Source organism: Aspergillus clavatus, genomic scaffold (genome assembly GCF_000002715.2).
Source record: "Aspergillus clavatus NRRL 1 1099423829795 genomic scaffold, whole genome shotgun sequence".
NCBI classification, from domain to species: Eukaryota; Fungi; Ascomycota; class Eurotiomycetes; order Eurotiales; family Aspergillaceae; genus Aspergillus; species Aspergillus clavatus.
The window spans coordinates 1,391,432-1,406,823 of record NW_001517104.1 but is presented as its reverse complement, the minus strand read 5'-3'; the positions used below and the strand labels follow the sequence as shown (position 1 = coordinate 1,406,823).

Genomic DNA, 15,392 nt, shown 5'->3' with positions numbered 1-15,392 from the left:
GGATGACTTGGGTCGTTCGGGACTAGCCGATATATCACGATCGAATGTACGGAACGCCATTTGAGCTATGATGTAGCCACGCTGCTGATGGATTTCTTGGGAAAGAGTGTGGGTGTCATGAAAATCATGATGCCTGGCTATGTCTAGGTTCCCTCATTCTCGTACCAGTCGTTGTTGAGGTGTCCCAATATACGCTCCAGAGATAGCATAGATAGAATATGGACCAATGCACACATACGTAGGTAGGCAACCAAATACGGTGGCCAGTACATATATACTGAATGCGACGACTTGTCCTGCAAGCTTTTCTTGCATGTCTTGTCTGACTTGCGTCTCTAAAGGCACCTGTCTTCTATCATTACGCATCTCCGTCGTACTTACGTACTACTGCTATACTAGTCTACTACTCCCACCTTTAATCAAACAAAAAATAGACTCAGGGGGAACAGAAGCCAGGAAAAAAAAAAAGACGGGCTGTGGTGCGCCTGCAAATCACGTGCAGCAACCCACCCCCACCATCACATCAACAACGCAAGCACAACAACTAAACCAAGGAAGCCCCTCTATCTCCATCTCCGTTCTCACCCTTCCCCATTCTCTATACTATCGAGCCCCCTTTTATCCTGAACTCGACAGTCTCCGTGCAGGATTCACAAAACTTCTAAAATGTGAGTTACCATTGACTGGCTAGCAGGAATGAGAGAGTTTTCTGTGCTCAGTATCTCAGGAGTTTTGAGTCTAAATCGCTAACATCGCGTGCCAACACAGCTTATCTTCTCTTAACACCGATCTCGGTTCTACATCCCACAGGCAACCATGTCGGTATGTATTGATCATATGGTCCATCCTGTTCAGTTATAACGCTCATATGCTAATGCTGGTTTTTTCTTCGCAGCTCGCATCCGGGTATGTTGATACTAGAGGCTCTTCCGAGTTCTCCCCTCGAAGCGCTCAGCACCACGTCATGTTAATCGCGCGCAGCCGTGCTGACGGGTTATCTTCTCCTGCAGCGTTACCATCAGAGATGAGTGCATCAATGCATTCAACGAGTTCCGCATGAGCACCAACAAGCCCAACAAGACCAAGTTCATCATCTTCAAGATCTCCGATAACAAGAAGGAGGTTGTCCTTGATGAGGTTTCGCAAGACGAGGACTACGAGGTCTTCCGCAGCAAGCTCGATGCCGCCAGAGACAGCAAGGGTAACCCCGCTCCTCGTTATGCCGTCTACGACGTCGAGTACGACCTTGGTGGTGGTGAGGGTAAGAGGTATGGTTGCGCCCTTTTCTTCGCTGCTGGAAGGGGGTAGGTGGGGTTCGACGGCTGACTAGTTGTGTTCAATAGAAGCAAGATTGTCTTCATCTCCTGGGTTCCTTCCGATACCCCTACTCTGGTATGGCAATGCTCTTCTCTCTGAAGCTGATCGCAGAGTTGTGTTCTTTTTTTTTGTTTTGGGCTGACGGGGGTTCACTTTTTAGTGGTCCATGATCTACGCCAGCACGCGGGAAAACCTGAAGAACGCCCTCAATGTCCACAACTCCATCCATGCCGATGACAAGTCTGAAATCGAATGGAAGGCTGTTCTGGCCGAAGCCAGCGGCGGTAAGGCTAAATAGACGACGGTGCCGGCTGGGTCCGGGCCAGTTGATAATGACCTATTGTGTGCTGTGTCGCACGTATCTCACTGAAAGGGTCAAAGAGTATCGCGAAACGACCGACTCTATGACCCTCTCTGCACACAGACATAGTTCCAAATATGAGATCGTTACGACTTGACTGCTTTTCTAGTGACCGTACCATCTTATTGCGATCTTGCCCGCGAACACGAGCGACTGGGAGGGGGACTTTCTTTCTTTTTTTGAGTCAGCGTTTGCCTGTACAGAATACTGCTGCCTTGGTGTGGGGTGTGATGACGACGGTTCTTTGTAGAGTAGAATACACGACATCACCTCCATATACTATCGCCCCTCTTTCAACAGTTCTCTTTCGTGTGGTCGTAAGACGGGGTTAGGTTGCCCAGGAGAGTGATAGGCTGAGTAACGGAAATGCCGGATTGAGGCAGGCACTGCATTGATATCAGACTGCGATGCGCGGGTAGTTAGAAAGTTTCAGCTGTGAACTGACAGGCAAGTGGATCAGCTAGATAGAACGGTAGTGATAGGAACCCCGGAGATATCTAGATAATGACAAACCCTCCAAAAGCAGCGATGGACTTGGGATACCTTATGATGTTCTCTCACGAGGGAACGGTCGGGTTTGTTCGACGAGAGGCGCTGGCGGTGGACCAATCAGAGAGCCGCCAAAACGGACTAAGCTTGCCGTTCGGAAACTCGACTTTCCACCTCAAACCACAGTCGAACGTCGTCTCTGTCTCCCATCGCGAGTCTCGATCCCCTCCTCCACCCACTGACCAGCCTCAAGCACCCTCAAATCCGGGGAATTGATGATCCTTTCTTTTGGAGAGAACTTTCTACTCAATTGACAGGTTTTCAGTCGCCTTTTGCGCCCTCCCACACACCATGTTCGCTCGGTCCATCTCTCGGGTCGCTGCTCGCAGCTCTGCCATGCCCACCACGGCCCTTCGCTCCTACCGCACCATGCCTGGCCCAATGGCTTGCCTGAACGCTCGTCCTCAGCCTGAGAAGAAGTCCATTGCTCCCCAGCAGACCCGCGCCGCATCCGAGCACGCCATCTCGAATCCCACACTCGCCGGCATCGAGAAGCGCTGGGAGGCCATGACTCCCCAGGAGCAGGCCGATCTGTGGATGCAGCTGAGAGATCGTATGAAGGTTGACTGGCACCAGATGACCCTGCAGGAGAAGAAGGCCGGTATGTATTTTCTCGCCTCCTCTGGCTGAAGAATCCAGATGGATGCCCCCCACCGGCAAAAAGGCTCAGAATTTTTGCTGACGAGTTTCTCCTTCTTCTTCCTTGTCGTTACAGCCTACTGGATTTCCTTCGGTCCCCACGGCCCTCGCGCACTCCCCCCCAAGGGAGAGAACCTGAAGATCTTCATCAAGGTCGCTCAGCTCACCCTCGTCTCCTTCGCTATCTTCTACGTGATCCACCTCTTCGCTAAGCCCCAGCCCAAGACCATGTCCAAGGAGTGGCAGGAGGCTTCCAACGAGTACGCCAAGGTACGTATATATCGCTATTGCAACCGGCGAATTGTGCTTTTACGCACATTGTGCCAACTTTTCGGGATGGTCGTTGACGTAATGCACTACAGCGCGAGCAAATCAACCCTCTCTACGGTATCAGCAGCGAGGGCTACGAGGGCAAGGGCTTCGTTCAGAGCCCTCCTGCCGAGAAGGCTTAGATTCCAGGGGAGGTAGTTACTTGAGGGGGACAAGGTATAGCAATTGGACAAGCTGTATAGGCAGTGCAGGAATCGATCGCTCACCTCGTACTCTTTGATCACCTCGACTTCGGTGCCCATGACCGCTGGAGACTTTCCTTCGCCCTTGTCTTCGCATTTTGACAATTTCACCCGGACAGAGAAAAATCCTTGTGTATCTCGTACTGTGCAATAATCAATGTATCTCCTTTGTAGCCATAGATCATTTTGTTGCATTGGCTCTGCTTCTATACTATTTGTTATCGACGTAAAAGGATCTCAGTGGACCGAGAGATGGTTTATCCTGTCTCATGATATGTAGCGATATTGATGAGACTTGACTCCTCCCATTGTATCCTATATTGGATATTTCAGCCTCAAGAGTGTACCACTCAGTAGTAGTAGTATGCAGCTCTCAGACTGCACGCTCAGGAACTGGGTGAATGATGTCAACACATCCATCGCAACCATCGAAGTTACAGTTAAGAGGCATACAAAACCTTATAAAAAAAAAACGTTTGAGCTACCGCATTCATGCTATAATTCGTTATGCATAGATATGATGATTCTCTCTAAGAAAGAGGAATTGATACCGTGATGATACGCCGTACGTGATAATTACGAGACCACGTCAGAGATTTCCATTACAGCGTTCGTCCGAGGACGAGCGAGCTGAGCTTTGCATAAGCACCGACACACCGAGCTACAAGACAGCATTGGTTTAGTCCATGGAGCTCAATGGGTCAAGGAAATTCAAGCACAAATAATAGAGAGATAAGACGAGTCTATCCTTTTATTTTTTTTGATTTCACTCTGTTGATATGTTGATGAAGAGGTACGGAGTATCTAGGTAGCTGGACAGGTAAGTCAATAATGTATCTACTCCGTACCCCGTAAGCTCCCTGCATCCGGGCGCCAAGCGGCTCTCCCAATTTGTGCGCGCAAATTCCCCTAGGTGACCAAAACAGGGCAAGTATCCGTATGGAAAGATGGGAAACTCGGGTAAAGTCGAAGTCGCCCAGCCAGAGAATCAAAACACAACACCCAAAATCTCGTGTAGGACCATCATAGCAGATAGAAGATATAGCAACCAAAGAAAATATATCAACTCCTCTGTTACATGTTTTGAGCTCTCGAGTGTCCAACAGCCCTGCTGCTGCCAGCTGTGTTTTCTTGCGCGTTGCTCGGTACATCACGGGATCGTCGGCAAAACCGCCCCGGAAAGGCTAAGCCGGACACAGTCGCCCGTGTCCACCTCAACCTCAACCTCTTCCCTTCCCTTCCCTCTTTCTTCCCTCTCCCCATCTTCGTGTCCCCTTGACCTCTTTCACCCCGTTTTCGCTCTTAAACACCATCAAAATGTTCAAGAGGTTTGTTGCCCTTCCGAGACTCGATCGATCGCGCTTTTGTCCTTTTTTTCGCCCGCTAACCTCTGTTTTTCTGCTCGAAATAGCGGTCTTGCCCGGACCTTCGGGAGGGCTGCTTTTGCTCGACCTTCCCCCGTCGCTCGTCGCGCTGTCCAGCCCCTCAGATCCAATGGCCTGCCCTCCCTGGCCAGATTCGCCAGCACTGAGGCTGGTTCGGTCGGAAAGATTCACCAGGTCATTGGTGCCGTCGTTGACGGTACGTCCGGATCTCTTCCCGTTATTGAAAAACCCTGTTGGCGAGGCTGCGCGAAAGAAAATCTTTTCCTGGCATCAAAATCCATCGCAACAGCCATCAAAACGGGTTCAATAGCAATGCCAGAACACGATCTCTGACTCTCCGCTGCAGTGAAGTTCGACGGTGACAAGCTCCCTGCCATTCTCAACGCCATTGAGACCGAGAACAACGGCCAGAAGCTCGTCCTCGAGGTTTCGGTATGTATCTGATAGGAATCAGTTTTCCACCTGATGACATCAATCGTGCAATGGCTAATCAAGATGCAGCAACATCTGGGTGAGAATGTCGTCCGTACTATTGCTATGGATGGTAAGCTCTCACGTATCCTGTCGCCGCCCGTATGAGATATCAATTGGCATCTCTATCCACTGGGCGGTCTTTTGTTTTTGATATCGCGTCGAGTCGACTGACACGTTCCGGTTCAGGTACCGAGGGTCTGACCCGTGGTGCTCCCGCCCACGACACCGGTGCTCCCATCAAGATCCCCGTCGGCCCTGCCACCCTTGGCCGTATCGTCAACGTCACTGGTGACCCCATTGACGAGCGTGGTCCTATCAAGGCCACCAAGTTCGCCCCTATCCACGCTGAGGCCCCCGAGTTCATTGAGCAGTCGACCTCCGCTGAGATTCTCGTCACCGGTATCAAGGTCGTCGATCTCCTTGCCCCCTACGCCCGTGGTGGTAAGATTGGTCTCTTCGGCGGTGCTGGTGTCGGCAAGACCGTGTTCATCCAGGAGTTGATTGTACGTTTTTTTCTCCATTCGAAGCGTTTGCTGCCCAAACAGCCAGCGCGACCCGTGGCCAATTCTCTGACTTTTCCCTTGCTAGAACAACATTGCCAAGGCTCACGGTGGTTACTCCGTCTTCACTGGTGTCGGTGAGCGTACCCGTGAGGGTAACGATCTGTACCACGAAATGCAGGAGACCGGTGTCATCAAGCTCGATGGTGAATCCAAGGTCGCCCTTGTGTTCGGTCAGATGAACGAGCCCCCGGGTGCCCGTGCCCGTGTCGCCCTTACCGGTCTGACCATCGCCGAGTACTTCCGTGACGAGGAGGGTCAGGATGTGCTGCTCTTCATTGACAACATTTTCCGTTTCACCCAGGCCGGTTCTGAGGTGTCTGCCCTTCTGGGTCGTATCCCCTCTGCTGTCGGTTACCAGCCCACCCTGGCCGTCGACATGGGTGGTATGCAGGAGCGTATCACCACCACCAAGAAGGGTTCCATCACCTCCGTCCAGGCCGTCTACGTGCCCGCTGACGATCTGACTGATCCTGCCCCCGCCACCACCTTCGCTCACTTGGACGCCACCACTGTCTTGTCCCGTGGTATCTCCGAGTTGGGTATCTACCCCGCTGTCGACCCTCTCGACTCCAAGTCCCGTATGCTCGACCCCCGTATCGTCGGTGAGGAGCACTACCAGACCGCCACCCGTGTCCAGCAGATGCTCCAGGAGTACAAGTCGCTCCAGGATATCATCGCCATTCTGGGTATGGACGAACTGTCTGAGGCTGACAAGCTCACCGTCGAGCGTGCCCGTAAGCTCCAGCGTTTCCTGAGCCAGCCTTTCACCGTTGCCCAGGTCTTCACTGGTATCGAGGGTAAGCTGGTCGACCTGAAGGACACCATCCGCAGTTTCCAGGCCATCATCAACGGTGAAGGTGATGATCTTCCCGAGGGTAAGTTTGACTCGTCTCCCCAGACTACCTGACGTAAAACAAACGCTAATCGATATCTTCTAGCTGCCTTCTACATGGTTGGTGACTTCCAGTCTGCCCGCGCCAAGGGTGAGAAGATCCTGGCTGAGCTCGAGGGCGGCAAGGCCTAAATGTAATATTGTTTTTTAAGCGCCCTTTTCTCTTTTTTTGGTTGTTAGACATGGGATCTCTTTCTTCAGTGTTCCGTTTTCGTTCGATGCGTGTACAGTACTCGAATTAAGGAAAGGGATTCGAAAAGAAAGAAAGTTTCCATGGAACAAGAACGGAAAAAGAGCGCTTTCTCCTCCCCCCCCTTGTAAGTCTGGATGGAAACCTCCGGGCTTGTGTTACACTATGTGCTCATGTAAGTAAGTTTAAAATGACCACAGCCAGCCTGATACCCACTGGGCTGGGACAATTGTACCATTTCTTTTGTTGAATCGGATTATTTTTGCTTTTCGTAATTGAGTTCTAGTCGCCTCTCTGTAGTGGCCTTGTCTTGAGAGGAATTGAGTTTGTATGTCTTTCTGGTATGTCCGGCTGATTTGCTGAGCCATGATGTATGTCTACGTAGATCGTGGTAGGGTAGGGTATACAGTACTGGATGGCCATATCTAGTCATCCTTTCACTTGGGAGAGTATCTGGTGGACAGATTCATGGACTATGATTAAGGTGCAATGCTATAGAGGTATGCGAATCTCTGGGATATGGTCTGACCCCAGCGACATAGAAGGCAAACTATGGACTATGTATGTATGGATGAGGAATATCGAGGGGAAAAGTTAATGGATAGCGCACCTACAGCGTATCTTCCAGAGCGAGTACCTGTTCATTAAACAGTTAGTTAGTGGAAGAGATCTTGGGGGTGAAGGGGGTAGAAGAGGGAGAGTGTGAGGATGAGGGTGAGGACATACCAACGCCGTCCGGGTTGGAAGATAGACCTGCAGGTAATTGGCACGGCCGTTCCAGGACATATAGGTTGTGAAGAAGCGGGTATCCTTGACGTTGCGGCCGAAGCCGCCGAATTCTGGAGCGTCGGTATCGAGGACGATGCGATACGTGCCGGCCTTGTCGACGCCGACGCGGTAGTCGGTGAAGCTCTCTGTGGGGTGGAAGTTGAAGATCCAGAGCAGGCCGGCGCGCTCGAAGACGAGGACCTTATCGACTTCGTGCTTGAGGCTGACGTAGGCCTGGGGCGAGTGCAGCCAGCCGTACTTCTCTTCGGTGGTTTGCATGCCGCGGTCGAACTCGTTGAGGAACTTGTAGCGCAGGAGATGGTCCTCGGTGAGATTGAGCTGGCGACGTGCGTACCAGAAGGAGTTGTTGTTACCGGCGCGGGGGAAGTCGAGCCACTCCGGGTGCCCGAATTCGTTACCTTCGAAGTTGAGGTAGCCCTCTCCTCCCAGGCCGTGGGTGACGAGTCGGATCATCTTGTGCAGGGCCATGCCTCGCTCGATGACGGGGGTGAGCTCAGTGAGGACAGACATGTGTGTGTACATTTCCTTGTCGCAGAGCCACATCATGAGGGTCTTGTCGCCGACGAGACTAGGGATTGGTCAGTAGTTGATCTGAGTTTTTTGATTATTGGGTGATAGCTTACGCTTGATCGTGACTTTCCGCATATGCGATTGTCTTCTCACCGTGGCGCCGGTTGGTGAGGGTGAAAGCGAGATTTCCCATGTCCCAGTCGCTGTCAGCCTTCTCTTTAAGAAGCTTGATATACATGTCTGGGATGGCCATAGCGAGACGGTAGTCAAATCCAACGCCTCCCAGAGAATGGGATAGGCAGAGTGCTGGCATTCCGGATACATCCTCTGCCACGGTGATACAGTTGGGATAGAGTTGATGGAGCATCTCATTGGCAAGAGTCAGGTACATCACGCCCTCGTCATCAACCGAAGGACCGAAGTACTCGTGGTATCCACCGGAGAATCCGCTAAACGACAAATTAACCGGTTGAAGTAAACAACTTAAGTTTGGAGAATCACTCACGTCCCAATTCCATGGTGCGTATAAAGCATACTCGTGACTCCATCGAAACGGAAGCCATCAAATCCGTATTCTTCCATCCAGAAACGCAGGTTGCTCAAAAGGAAGCGCAGAACCTCATGGTGCCCATAGTTGAACAGCCGACTGTCCCACAGCTCATGGCGGCCCTTTCCACCTTCATGGAAGTAGAGATGGTCTGTTCCATCAAACATGTTCAGGCCATCGTCGACGTTCTTCGACGCATGGCTGTGTACGACATCGAGAAGCACTGTCAGACCCATGCTATGTGCAGTGTCAATGAGCTCTTTCAGGTCCTCAGGTGAACCGTAGCGACTGCTTGCTGCGAAGAAGTTGTTCACTTGGTAGCCGAAACTGGCGTAGTAGGCATGTTCCATGATGGCCATAAGTTGGATCGCATTGTAGCCCAAGTACTTGATCCGAGGGAGCATGTTCGCAGTGAATTCCTTGTACGTTGCGACCCTGGTCTCAGGAGACGAAATGCCCACATGGGCCTCGTAGATACGAAGACTCTCGGGCTTCTTGGGGCGGGGGTGCTTGAATGTGTATCGCTCAGCCTGAGGAGGGTTCCAGAAGACGGACTCGTATACGGGGGAAACCTCGAGGTCCTGGACCACCCGCTTGATCCAGGCTGGTATCCGGTAAATTCGCTCGCCGCTGGGGAGATCCATCGCGATCTTTTAAGAAACGTTAGCAACGTCGCAGCCAATGCTGTATTCTTCAGAGGCGATTACCTTAATCTTGCTGTCATGGGGAATCGCTGGCACGCCATCCTTGGAGGGAATCGTGATCTCCCAGACGCCGAATTTGTCTTTCATCATCGGATGCGCCGTAACATCCCAGTTGTCTATGAACATCAGTCGATGCTCTCAGATGTCGTTACTTGAATAGATTCATAGCTTCACATACTGAATTCACCGACCAAGGATGCCTGGACAGCATTGGGTGCCCATTCCCGGTATGTGATATCTCCATTGCTATTGACGTTGAATCCGAATTTCTCGTAGCCCTATGAGATAGACCGCAGTTATTAGTACAAACGCTGAATTAATGCTGAAACAGAATGCGAGGAAGATGCCAACCTTGCTGAACTTGTCCAGACCACCCTCATCCTCATTGATTGTCTTCATCCACTTCTCGACCAGACTGTACCTGTGTCGCAAAGCATCGCTGAAAGGCTCAAGCCAGGGATCCAATTGGACGACACCTATAGATTTTTAGATACTCGATAGACTATTGGGGTTTTGGTTGAATATCCAACTGACCTGTGCCGTCGGTGGGTGTTGGCTGAGAAACGTCCGTCGTAGCCATGATGGGGGGAGAGAGGGGGGTGATAGCACAGATAAGCAAAGCTCTCTGCGGGCTACTGCGGCAAGTCTCGCACACGAAAAACGCGATAGACAGAACTGGAGAAGAAGAATGTATTTCTGTAGCTAGAAGAAATTATATCTCGAAACTGATAACAGATGGATTGAGAAGAGAGAAAGAAAAAAAAGGAGGGAGGAAGACAAGAGAGGGAAACTTGCTTGGGGGCATTATTGCGGGGGGGAACCCGAGATAACTAGAGAACAGCAGAACAGCAGGTCGAGGGCCAAAGCTCGGTCTCAACGCATGTGACATCACTGTCTCAACCCTTTTCCTCTTCGCTCTGACCGGGAGGGGTTTTTTTTTTTCTTTCTTCTTCTTCATTCGCCTCTTAGCTGGTGAGAAATTTCTGCTGCGATGATTTGCAGCTGGAGATCATAAGAGCGAATGCTTGTCAATTTGCCCCCTTCAACGCGGCATGAAGTCTATTTCTTCCCTGCCAACGAGTTAACTAATCTTCCCCTTCTGTTCCTGGCGGGTCTGGAGCTCTCCACTCCAGCTAGGACCACCGGACCAGATTCCTCCAGCTTACTATCTACTGTACTAGTGGGCTGTTTAGCAATTAGCATGGCTGCATGGGTCTGGTCTCGATTCTTGCCTGATACACCACCAGCCTGGAATTGGATCTGTGCGTAATCGCGTACATTGGCTGATGTTGTGACTGATCCGTATGACCTTCGGACGTCTCCAGTCCATGGACCGCTTGTGATGATGAGCAAACAAACCCCTTCTCAGAGTGATATGGTTTGAATCGCTCTCTTCGTTTCTCGCTGGATAAATCAAGTTACACAACGAGCTCGGGAACCTGCATGGGAGCCGATCGCGGAATCAAGCGAGAATAAGAGACAGCTACGCTACAGCGAATGCAGGTACCAGACCGAGAACGAAAGTGAGACTCAAGCATCCGGTCCAAGGGCCCCTTAAGTGCGACAAGAGCTGGAAAACGGACGCGGTGTCGGACAGCGACACTCCAGTGAGGTCAGATCGGTGGTTAACTCGTTGTCGACCGGGTCATGCGAAGAGATTCCGTTCCCTTGTTTAAGGTTTTGGCCTCTCCTTGAAATGTCATTGCAAAAGGACCGCCCCCAGAACCAGACAAGCTGAGCTTTTATCTATGCCAACATCGAGTCATGAGCAAGTTAACGGGTTGTGGATACAGTGGGGGTATAGGAGTTGTTTGGTTCATCGCGGCCATACTTCAACTGGCAATCTGATAGAATGTGCTTTGGGGCGCTGCACCAAGTGGGTGCACAGAGATGAAACATTGATGAGACCTGAACCATCCCCAACAGAGGGTGAATCAATCCTTATGAGGAACGTCTAGTCTATATATCTATCTGGATTTCTGAGAACAGGTCTAATTTGGTATGTACAGAGAAACATTAAAATCTAAAACCATCAAACGGATCCGGATCCCGCCAGATCATGACGCAGGACTGGGCGGCAGTTCTCCCGTGAACCAGTCACTTGGAGCATCACCCAGTTCAAATTCAAGCGTTCCTCCTTTCTCGAAGATGTCGCTCCATGTGAGCCAATTCTTGCGCCATTCTCGGCCGTTGACTTTGAGGCTCTGGACATAGATCTTGCTATCGCCATGGCCATCCCCGCCGTGGCCTGTGACGTGCAACTCCTTACCGTTCCCCAGGTCGATAGTCAGGGACTCGAACCACGGCGAGTGGATCAGGAATGTCGTCTGCCCCGTGATGGGGTACAGTCCGATCATGTTCCAGAGTAGCCACGTCTGCATCGCGCCAGCGTCGCTGTTGCCGGGAAGACCGGTCACACCAGTGTTGTAGTACTTCTTGGCCACCTTGCGGGACTGGGAGACAGAGAGGTCTTGTCGCCCAGCGTAGTTGTAGAGATATGGGATGTTGAACATGCTGATGGGTTGTTGTTAACCTTGGCTCACAGAATCGATCGAGGATGAAGAAAGTAGAAACTTACGGCTCGTTGGTCGGATCGAAGATGGTTCCACTCGATCCACTGGCTCCCTCGTTGAGCATGGTGTCCAAGCGCTTGACAGCGGTATGAGCGCCTCCCATCATCTTGATCAACTGCTTCATGTCATGAACACCTGCCCAGGAGTACGCCCACGAGTTGGCTTCGTAATAAGGAGATCCCCAGTATCCGGCGTCATTCAGGGGGTCGGTTTCGAGAAATCCGGACGAGTCGCGCGGCACAACGAAGCCGGAGAATCCCAAGGACGTCTGTTTGGGGTTCCAGTGGTTTCGCCAGTTCCGCGAACGGTTCAAATACTTCTTCGCGTCGGCGTGCTTGTCCAACCCAGAAGCCACCTGGTACAACCCGAAATCATTTGCCGCATACTCGACTGCTCGGCTGACCGCGCGGGTGAATCTGGGTGTGATGTACCCCAGATTCAGCCAGTCCGGGAGCGCACCGCGCCCTTCCTTTGTGGAGGAGTCGGGGGCCATGGGATCGGCTGGGTTGTTTGGTGGCACGGTCTCGGCATCTGCCATCATGGCGCGATACCCGTCCTCCCAGTTCACGGCGCCGCGTACGCCCTTGACATATGCGTCCGCCAGGATGTTGTCCGCATTGGAGCCGCCCTGCGTGCGGCCATTGTAGTTTGACGAGCGTGCATCTGGCATGAAACCTTCGTGCCGCCAGATGTCGATCAGAGATCGGATTTGCTCTTCATAAGCTTGCGGCTGCAGGACCTGCATGAGTGCCGTCGAGCAGCGGAAGAGATCCTATCATCGTAAGTGTTGAGATGATGCAGGTATCGGAAGGAATCATACCCAGAATGTGAAGATGTCTTGATAATAAGGTTCTGAAGAGGACCAGCTTGGGTTCTCGCCCGTCTGGTTCGTGGGAATCAGATGCATGAAATACAGTGACGTATACAGCAGCTCTAGGTTCTTCTGCGTTGTGTTGGATGTTGTTATCTTGGACAGAACGACGGAGTTCCATTCTTCTTTGGTCTCTTCCACGACAGAAGCGAATTTTGTCCCATGCGGAATCTCATCCTGGACATTCTGGCAGGCCCTGTCTGTCGAGATCCAGGAGATACCGACACGTGAGGTTACTACTCGCTCCTGGAAAGTGAAAAGACCTCCGACGCGCGTCGAGCTAGACGAGGACGACGCATATCCACTGTCCTGCTTGACGCTGCCTTCTGCGTCTGTTCCGATATAAGTGACATTGCTGGCAGGGTCGTTCTCGAAATGGCCGCCTACAAAGAGTCAGTCACATGGGTTCACCATCTGAAGACGAGATGGAACAAACAGAAATAGATGGTCCAGTCTGGAGAGCGATTCCACCCGTTGTCATATATCCCGTGGCCCTCATAATGCCCATCAGCAAAGATGGCGAAGTCACCACCCTTGTACCGCTGACCAAGACCCTGTCCTCTGAACGAGGGCAGAACATGGGAGACGTCAACGAGGACATGCCCCGTCGACCCCTTGGGAAAGGTATACCGGTATATCCCCGCATGGGCTGTGGCGCTCAGTTCAACAACCGCTCCTTCCGACGTCTGGGCCTTGTAGTAGCCTACAGACGCCTCATCGATGCCCGCCCGGTCAATGGTTTTACCCGAGAGCGGGTCTGTGACATTGCCCACCAGCGGCAGCTGTGAGACGGTCCCGTACTTCGGAGCGCCTCCTGTCCCCTGCTCATGCATCATGCTGAATCCCGAGAACGCGCCATTCGGCAGATATCCGGAGTACGCATCGCTCCCAGGCCGGAGAAGGTCAGGGCCGAGCTTGACCATTCCGAACGGACGAGCCACGCCGGGGAAATTGTTGCCCCCGTTCTGGGTGCCCATGCTATGGAACGCATGAGCCTTGAAGGAGAAAACACGGGCTGAAGGGGAGGGGGAATAAACCCACTCACAAAAGATTGACATGGGGCGTCCAATCGGCCGCGCGCACCACGGGCTGAAGTATAGTTAAGATTAAAAGGACGCTTAATGAATGCATGGCGAATATGCCTATCGCGATGGCGTACAGGCAGAGCCAGTGGACGCGAGGCCTGGGAGGCGGGGAGTCAGTTTCGCCTTTCATGAGTAGTAGACATGGTGTAAGATAGGAGAAACATGGTCTTACCTGTTACAGTTGCAGCTTTTTTCCAAGGGCCTTGTTGGTGGCTTCCTCAATTTAAGAGACGGTCTTACAGAGTACGACTAGCAAGCGACCATGGGGTAGATACCCTGCGCCAACACCACGCCAAGCGCCTCTATTGGACTGAAGGCCCACGAGCTGTGAGTGCCTATATTAGTCAAAGCGAAACGGAGTGACTGCAACCCTTGACCAGCTAGCTGGGGAAGGTTGACTTAGTCCATGGGGATTGGGGGAGGGGGAATTAAATGAATGAGCAGACAGACAGACTGTCAGACAACCTAATCGACAAGCCAGTGTGCATCGCTGACCACTAGACACATAGGGACTCCACACATGCTATGATCACAGGCGAAGAGTCCATCCCTGCCTTCTAGTCTCTATAATCTATGGTTTCTATAGGCTCCAGAACAGACTATAGGCCGACTGACCAAGGGTCTCATGGGCGGATCAACGCGCTTAGGGCAGGGGGGGGAACTTCCCTACGAAGCGTCTAACGGACTGCATAGTGCGTGCTAACTGCTAAGGTGCTAACTGCTAAGCCAGGCTCCATCTTGATCAGCCCTATCAAATAATAATGATTGAGGGAGTGTACTGTGTACAGATTGTCTTATGGGCTGGTTCCAGGCTACGAGGCTAACACTCTAAGCGAAGACCCAAGAAAAAAAAAAAAAAATAAGAAATGTCTCGGACAGCTGGAAAGAAATACTCCGTCGATGGGGTCAAAAGTCGAAACATGTTCGCTGCTGGCTACAGAGTACAGACTTACAGAGACCGGAGTATATTATTATTATTATTATTCTACTCTACTAGGTTCTTTGTTTACTTCAACAACGAACACAATATTTTACATTCCATTCCAATGGGATTGGAGGATCTTCGATGCGAGACCCTTGGCATTATCTAAGAATGTTCACCAGCATTTCCAATGAGACATCGAAGGGGCTGAATTATCTCTGTAGTCACAGACTCAATTGCATGACAACCGACTAAGTTTTTCATAAGTGTATTATCCCCCTGAGTTCCCCCCATCTCTATCCCAAAAGGTAACAGTCAAACTCTCCCAGCTGTGCAGCGTCCAGTCACACGGTCCTTGAAAGGCACATGTGGCCATCCGTTAACAATCCAAGGTAGACACTGCATGGCCCTGACCACGGCAACCCATGTTACCATGTAACCAGTAACCACTTACCAGATACCACTAACTAACTACGGAGTACTAATAATGCTGCTGACTTGCAGCCTAA

At 51.6% G+C, this 15,392-nt stretch overlaps 5 protein-coding genes across 5 annotated transcripts, besides 1 other annotated feature; 3 read left to right on the top strand and 2 right to left on the bottom strand.

Moving 5' to 3' along the window:
• Positions 1 to 816: 816 nt before the first annotated feature.
• Positions 817 to 1,615, top strand: ACLA_013580 (actin-binding ADF family protein; the record flags this gene model as incomplete). Its single annotated transcript, XM_001274346.1, has 5 exons — positions 817 to 822; positions 896 to 906; positions 1,011 to 1,268; positions 1,344 to 1,392; positions 1,478 to 1,615. 5 exons carry the CDS (start codon positions 817 to 819, stop codon positions 1,613 to 1,615), a joined length of 462 nt encoding a protein of 153 aa, XP_001274347.1.
• Positions 1,616 to 2,518: 903 nt separating this feature from the next.
• Positions 2,519 to 3,318, top strand: ACLA_013570 (cytochrome c oxidase subunit IV family protein; the record flags this gene model as incomplete). The annotated part of the gene is made up of 3 exons (XM_001274345.1): positions 2,519 to 2,828; positions 2,943 to 3,136; positions 3,229 to 3,318. The coding sequence occupies 3 exons, from the start codon at positions 2,519 to 2,521 to the stop codon at positions 3,316 to 3,318; spliced, it is 594 nt and encodes a 197-aa protein (XP_001274346.1).
• A 1,377-nt stretch (positions 3,319 to 4,695) lies between these two features.
• Positions 4,696 to 6,824, top strand: ACLA_013560 (F1F0 ATP synthase subunit beta; the record flags this gene model as incomplete). Its single annotated transcript, XM_001274344.1, has 7 exons — positions 4,696 to 4,706; positions 4,790 to 4,959; positions 5,110 to 5,195; positions 5,265 to 5,307; positions 5,424 to 5,740; positions 5,826 to 6,675; positions 6,739 to 6,824. 7 exons carry the CDS (start codon positions 4,696 to 4,698, stop codon positions 6,822 to 6,824), a joined length of 1,563 nt encoding a protein of 520 aa, XP_001274345.1.
• A 668-nt stretch (positions 6,825 to 7,492) lies between these two features.
• Positions 7,493 to 10,012, bottom strand: ACLA_013550 (1,4-alpha-glucan branching enzyme GLC3; the record flags this gene model as incomplete). The annotated part of the gene is made up of 8 exons (XM_001274343.1): positions 7,493 to 7,519; positions 7,609 to 8,239; positions 8,295 to 8,630; positions 8,687 to 9,378; positions 9,436 to 9,548; positions 9,611 to 9,710; positions 9,784 to 9,908; positions 9,967 to 10,012. 8 exons carry the CDS (start codon positions 10,010 to 10,012, stop codon positions 7,493 to 7,495), a joined length of 2,070 nt encoding a protein of 689 aa, XP_001274344.1.
• Positions 10,013 to 11,489: 1,477 nt separating this feature from the next.
• Positions 11,490 to 14,007, bottom strand: ACLA_013540 (alpha-1,2-mannosidase family protein; the record flags this gene model as incomplete). The annotated part of the gene is made up of 5 exons (XM_001274342.1): positions 11,490 to 11,946; positions 12,011 to 12,777; positions 12,826 to 13,259; positions 13,313 to 13,854; positions 13,922 to 14,007. The coding sequence occupies 5 exons, from the start codon at positions 14,005 to 14,007 to the stop codon at positions 11,490 to 11,492; spliced, it is 2,286 nt and encodes a 761-aa protein (XP_001274343.1).
• A 651-nt stretch (positions 14,008 to 14,658) lies between these two features.
• Positions 14,659 to 14,687: a microsatellite.
• Between the last annotated feature and the right edge of the window lie 705 nt (positions 14,688 to 15,392).